This window comes from Scomber japonicus, chromosome 12 (assembly GCF_027409825.1).
Source record: "Scomber japonicus isolate fScoJap1 chromosome 12, fScoJap1.pri, whole genome shotgun sequence".
Taxonomy (NCBI): Eukaryota; Metazoa; Chordata; class Actinopteri; order Scombriformes; family Scombridae; genus Scomber; species Scomber japonicus.
The window spans coordinates 29,485,756-29,492,398 of record NC_070589.1 but is presented as its reverse complement, the minus strand read 5'-3'; the positions used below and the strand labels follow the sequence as shown (position 1 = coordinate 29,492,398).

Below are 6,643 nucleotides of genomic sequence, written 5' to 3'. Positions count from 1 at the left end.
TACTTTTTCGAAAGTAATCTGATTACTTTTTTGAAAGTAATCTGATTACTTTTTTGAAAGTAATCTGATTACTTTTTTGAAAGTAATCTGATTACTTTTTTGAAAGTAAAATGAGTTTTTTTGGGAGGGGGGCAAAATGCCCCAAAATACTTTTTCAAAGTAATTTGATTACCTTTTTGAAAGTAATCTGATTACTTTTTTGAAAGTAATCTGATTACTTTTTCGAAAGTAATCAGATTACTTTTTCGAAAGTAATCAGATTACTTTTTTGAAAGTAATCTGATTACTTTTTTGAAAGTAATCTGATTACTTTTTTGAAAGTAAAATGAGTTTTTTTGGGAGGGGGGCAAAATGCCCCAAAATACTTTTTCGAAAGTAATTTGATTACCTTTTTGAAAGTAATCTGATTACTTTTTTGAAAGTAATCTGATTACTTTTTTGAAAGTAATCTGATTACTTTTTTGAAAGTAATCTGATTACTTTTTTGAAAGTAATCTGATTACTTTTTTGAAAGTAATCTGATTACTTTTTTGAAAGTAAAATGAGTTTTTTTGGGAGGGGGGCAAAATGCCCCAAAATACTTTTTCGAAAGTAATTTGATTACCTTTTTGAAAGTAATCTGATTTTTTTTTTTTTTGGGGGGGGGGGGGGGGTGCCCCAAAATACTTTTTTGAAAGTAATCTGATCTGATTACCTTTCCAAAGTAATGTGATTACTTGTAATCTGATTACTTTTTGAAAGTAATCTGATTGATAACTATCCTGACTCGCCATCTGTTTTTGCACCCTGTCATCATCATCATCATCATCATCACCACATACTTTTAGTACCTAAGGAAGGTAGGAGGGAGGGAGGGAGAAAAAAAGAGGAAAGGAGGAAGAAGGAAAGAAAGGAGGAAGGAAGGAATGGAGGAAAGGAAAGAAGGGAGAGAGGAAAGGAAGGAAGGATGGAGGTAATAAGGAAGGTGGGAGGGAGGGAGGGAGGGAGAAAAGAAAAGGAAGGGAGGAAGTAGCCCCGTTTTTCATTACAATAAGCTTCTAACAGGATGGTTGTTAAATAAAGAGCTGACTCAGGTTTTTATATTTCAATATGATAATGTATTGTAATAGTCACATTTCCATAAATATGTACATGATGTTTTATTGTAGAGAGAAATGGTAACAGGACTCGATGAAAACACTGAGCAGGAAGGAGGAGGACGTTCTCCCTCTCTTTGTAACGGACATTTCATCTCCTTTGCCACCATTAAAAAAAATAATCCTAAAAAACAGAATTGCCTTCATGTTTTCCACTGGGTTACATCTGTAATCCAGTTAAGTGCTCCCAATTAGAAAGTAGCTACTGATAACATTATTTTACAATCCATGATGGGTCTTTCTTTATCGTCTCGTTCTCTGGACCCAAGATGGCAAATCCACGCGTCTTCTGACCAACACCGAGGTACCTGCAGGAGAACAAGAGCGTTACTTGTTAGTTACTGGGGATTTCCACTGGGTCCGTCAGCGGCGCCGAACGGCTGTGCTACGGTTTAGCTCCGTCCTCTGCCCTGCGTCAACTCACACCGGGAGTGTTACAGCAGTGGAGCGGAGCATGCTCTGGTAGAGAAAGCTGCCTTTTAAAATGAAGTTGCACTGTTAATACAGTTATTACGGCAGCCCAATCAAATCCAAAGGAGTGCCTTTAGTCTACCGTAATTACTGTAGTAGCAGCACAACTAAATGGCCCGGTTTTGTTAACTTGCTCAATTTTGGTTGATTTGGTAATTTTCATTGATTTTTGTGCTTATGTCATGTGGAAATTGGGCTTTACATTCAGACATGTTGGGTTTTTTTCTCTCAACTCTAAATTCACGTTAAAAGATTTTTTACCTTTCAGCCACATCCACCAGGTTTTTATGAGTGACATCAAACAGTCTTTGTCTGTGATTCTGCTTCATCTCGTCTGTGATCCCGCTGAGGAAGCGACCCATTCCTGCAAACACAAAGACGACGTGAGCAAACTGAAACCTGCAGAAGCACATTGAATCTTGACAGCTCCAAATACTTGATGGATTAAATCTCTGCAGCAGCTGTCAGGATGCATCTGTTCATTCCCCACCTTTGTCTGCGGGGGCCACAGGTGAGTCGACCGCTGAGAAGACGGACAGCTTGGCTTCGTCGATGTCCTGCTGTGTGAACTCGCCTGACTTCGCCCAGTCGATGCCTTTACGAAACGCGGACAGGGTCTGCACTGAGTTCGGGTCCCTTAGAGACAGAAGAGAAAGAAACTGAGACTCACACTTTGTCAAACTTCAATGATTTAACCTTGGATTATTCTTAGGGCTGTCAGCGTTAATTTTTTTAAATCGCATTTTAATTTGGCAAGCCTTTTTGTCCCTTCTACTCCCCCGTAGACGGCTCCTCTAGCTGTAGCGCTATGCTTTGAAGTGGCCTCCTGCAGTAAACCTACCGCGCTGATGGAAAGTAAGAGAGCTACTGGACTTTTGAACGGCTTGTTTAACTTTAAAACACTTCCAGACGCTTCAGTTGACAAGTCAAAAGTAAAATGCAACCTGTGTCAAACGGAGTTTAACTACCACCGGAGTACGTGGAGTTTGAGTTAGCACCTCCACGCTAAACACCCAGGTGCAGCCAAGCGAGCCTCAGCTCCACCAAAGGACCATTTTGGAGTGTGGGAGTCGCAGCAGAGCCGTGATTGATTCCCAGTTAAGACACTGGGATTAATCACAATTAACTATGGAAAGTCTGCGATTAATCTCGATTAAAAAAATTAGACAGCCCTAGTTTTAAACTTCTTATATTTAATATTTTGTATTTTAATCTTTTTTTTAACCAGTTCTACTCTAATGTTTTTCATTTCTGATCTAATTAAAGAGAATTAAACTACATGAAATATCACTAAAACTAAGATTATCAGCAGCAACTGCAGGTAATTGTGATAAGAGTTTTTCATTTTACTTTACATGATATTTATTGGTGAGCATAGTGAGTATTTGTATGCGAGTATGTACTGAAATGTTTCCCACCTGTATGAGTAAAAGGTGAACAGACCGCCTCCTCCCATCCTGGCCCCTCCTCCGTACGCTCCGCCCTTCTCTCTGATCTCTCCGTGGAGAAATTTGGCCGTCATCATCCGTCCCAAAAGACACAGACTGATGGAGGAAAGAAGGAAAGAGGAGTTCGTATCACACTAAGATGTAGATGTAACTGATTTAAAGAAAGAGCATATTCTGAAGTGATACTACAGAAATAATGGATTATATGACATTTAGTAAAGAATCACCTGGCGTAATCCTCGTGGCTGAACGGGACTGTACGAATAGACTCGCTGACAAAGTTGACGGGGAAAGGCATCTGGAAGAAGGTTTTCATCTGACACGGCTGGAAATTTGACTCCTGTGAAGGAAAGAGAAGTTATTGTTAAGAAATACCTGCAGAGATTTTTCTTTGACACTATAAATAATAAGAATGTTAATTTAATACAACTAAAAAATGTACTGATTTAACCCTAATCAGGGAGGAAGGAAGGGAGGAAAGGAAAGAAGTAAGGAAAGGAAGGACGGAGGAAATAAGGAAGGAAGGAAGGTAGGAACGAGGGAGGGAGGGAGGGAGAAAGGAAAAGAGTAAGGGAAAAAGGAAGGAAAGGAAGGACGGAGGAAATAAGGAAGGAAGGAAGGTAGGAACGAGGGAGGGAGAAAGGAAAAGAGTAAGGGAAAAAGGAAGGACGGAGGAAATAAGGAAGGAAGGAAGGTAGGAACGAGGGAGGGAGGGAGGGAGAAAGGAAAAGAGTAAGGGAAAAAGGAAGGAAAGGAAGGACGGAGGAAATAAGGAAGGAAGGAGGGTAGGAAACAAGGAGGGAGGGAGGGAGGAAGGAAGGACAGGAGGAAAGAGAATATTCAGTCTTAAAATCCAGTTACAAAAACAACTTTCCTATTGCCTATTCCTGTTATTCTATTTAAGTTAACTAGTAAACTCAATGTGGTTAAGATTCATAGATGATAAAACTATTGTGTCACATTTTTTAAAAAAAGGCACAAACAGCACGATAAATAATAAGAAAAGAAAAACTGAACTTACAGAGATTAATTTCCTGCTTGGCCCAGACTCATTATGAAGGTCTAGAGGCATCTGTGTCAAAGAAAGGAAAATAAATATAAACAATAAATCATTTTTATTTGATTGATAGTCAGTATATTAAACATTATGGTTGGTACATTTATCCACTATGCCTGTTGAAAACTTACCTCAATAATATTCGATCGTACAGGTTTACGCTCTTTTCGGGTTCCAGAAACTTCTTTCATGAAATTCTCCAGCTGTCCCGCTGAGTCGGACATTTTCTGTGGAGTTGCATTAATTGCACACCTGAAGAGAGGAAAAGCAAAGTGTGCAATACTTATTATATTATAGTTTATAACACTAATATATATTTAATATTAAAAAACAGGTTTTTAACACTCCTGTTGTCCTCCAGTCAAGGAAGGAAGGAAAGATGGAAGGAAGGAAGGAAAGAGGAAGGAAGGAAGGAAGGATGGAATGGAGGAAGACAGAAGGAAAGGAATAAGCAAGGATGGAAGGGAGTAGGAAGGAAGGAGGGAAGGAAGGAAAGGAGGGAGGAAAGGAAAGAAGGAAGGAAGAAAGGTAGGAGGGAGGGAGGAAAAAAGGAACGAGGGAGGGAAGGAGAAAGGAAAAGAGGAAGGAAGGAAAAAAGGATTTAAGGGAGGAAGAAGAAGGAAAAGAGGAAGGGATGAAAGGAAAGAAGAAAGGAAGGAAGGAGGGAGGAAGGACAGAAGGAGAGAAGGAGGGAGGAAGGAAGGATGAAAGGGAGGAAGGGAGGAAGAAGAAGAACAGAACAGTCAAAACAGACGGGGTCAATTTGACCCAGGAGGACGACACGAAGGTTAACAGACAAATTCAACTCCTTCTCCAGTTTTCATATGAATCCACCTTAAAAGAGGAGCTCTGTGCTTCATGTATCACATGAACCCACCTCATGTTGTCTGGATTGAGAATGTGTTTCTTGATCCTGGGTAGCGTTCGGATGACCTGGCTGAGGTCCGTCATCTCCGCTATCCTCTTCATGAACTTCACCTGATGAGCAAATAAGCAAAAACACTAAATACTGTCTCATACTTAAATAAAAGGGTACATGACAAAGACTGGAGAAACAAAAACTCCCATAATATAGTTTTACTGTCATTTACTGTCTGGGCTGCAACTATTATCCTAATATTAACCTCGGTAAGTAATGTTGTTGTTCTTAACCTCTTGTTCCTACCTTAAAAAATGTTCCTTAGAGACAAAAATGTCCTGAGTAAAAAGACTATCATAAAAAATATTATAAATTAATATTATTTTACACTTTCAATTTATTACTATTTTTAACCAACATCAGTTCTGATAATAGATATCAAATATTCATTCATTTACAACACAAAAATTGAATTATTTTCTATTTAATAAATGCAAAGTGAATTATTTTTGGTTAGGGAACATCAGAGTCTGGGATACGTCAGTGATTAGCAAAAACTTTTGTTTTTTGTGCAGTGTCAGATTTTTAAAAAAAGAAGAAAAAAAAAACTCCCTCTGGGATCCTTAAGGAGAAAAATCTCCCATTGAAATCCATTAAAATTTAATTTTTTGGACCCCCATTGCCCCCTGCCAAAAACTGACTTTTTCATGCATTCCTGTGTTGTGGTCTGTCATTTGGGAGCCTGGGCTTCAAAACTTTAGTCAATAATTGTCCTTAGTGAGGCACAAGGGTTAAATTACAACTTGTTGAGAACTGAGTTGCATTTCTGACATTATATAACAGCTAGATAGTTAAAAAGAGACTGAATTATAATAACAGGAGACTGGGACCCTCATACATATATTTGGGGTGTAGTACCTGTTCCATCCCACCAAACGTCTCCTGCAGGTCTCCCGCTGGAGTCAGGTGACGGCCCGACCGGGTCATAGCATACAGGTGACCAGAGTAAGAAATCCCATTGGCCAATTCCTGCGCTCCCATCATCACCAGCACCCTCAGGCGCGCCTCGTCATCAAAGTGAGGGCTGAAGGAAAGAAAGGTGTTAAAGATGAAGCGTTTTATTTATTTCATGGTAGCAATGTGGAGCTTTCTGCAGTCTGTTACAGAACCTCTCTCTCTCTCCCTCTCTCTTTTCCTCCCTTCCTTCTTTCCTTCCTCCACCCCCTTTCTTTCTTCCTTCTGTCCTTCCTTCCTCCCTCCTTCTTTCCTTCCCTCCTTCCTCCCCCTTCCTTCTCTTTCTTTCCTCCCCCCTACCTTCCTCCCTTCCTTCTTTCCTCTGTCCTTCTTTCCTTCCTCCCTCCCTCCCTCCTTCTCTTTCTTTCCTCCCCCCTACCTTCCTCCCTTCCTTCTTTCCTCTGTCCTTCTTTCCTTCCTCCCTCCCTCCCTCCTTCTCTGTCTTTCCTCCCCCTTCCTTCATTCCTCTGTCCTTCCTTCCTCTTTTCCTTTCTCCCTCCCTCCTACCTTCCTCCCTTCTTTCCTTTCCTCCCTTCCTTCCTCCCCCCTCCTTCTCTCTTTTTTTCCTTCCTCTCTTTTTCCTCCCTTCCTTCTTTCCCTCCTCCATCTCCCTCCCTCCCTCCCTCCCTCCCTCCTTCTCTCTTTTTTTCCTCCCTTC

General features: G+C 40.5%; 1 protein-coding gene across 1 annotated transcript in view; it reads right to left on the bottom strand.

Moving 5' to 3' along the window:
* Positions 1–1,083: 1,083 nt before the first annotated feature.
* Positions 1,084–6,643, bottom strand: part of pitrm1 (pitrilysin metallopeptidase 1) — a 19,701-nt gene continuing 14,141 nt past the window's right edge. Inside the window, exons 19-27 of the mRNA XM_053330440.1 lie at positions 5,890–6,055; positions 4,990–5,090; positions 4,244–4,364; positions 4,077–4,127; positions 3,283–3,395; positions 3,026–3,151; positions 2,098–2,243; positions 1,869–1,971; positions 1,084–1,444 (exon numbers count right to left, since the gene is read on the bottom strand). Of these exons, the coding sequence (XP_053186415.1) occupies positions 1,351–1,444; positions 1,869–1,971; positions 2,098–2,243; positions 3,026–3,151; positions 3,283–3,395; positions 4,077–4,127; positions 4,244–4,364; positions 4,990–5,090; positions 5,890–6,055 (1,021 nt within the window). The 3' untranslated portion in view covers positions 1,084–1,350. The remainder of the gene's footprint in view (positions 1,445–1,868; positions 1,972–2,097; positions 2,244–3,025; positions 3,152–3,282; positions 3,396–4,076; positions 4,128–4,243; positions 4,365–4,989; positions 5,091–5,889; positions 6,056–6,643) is intronic.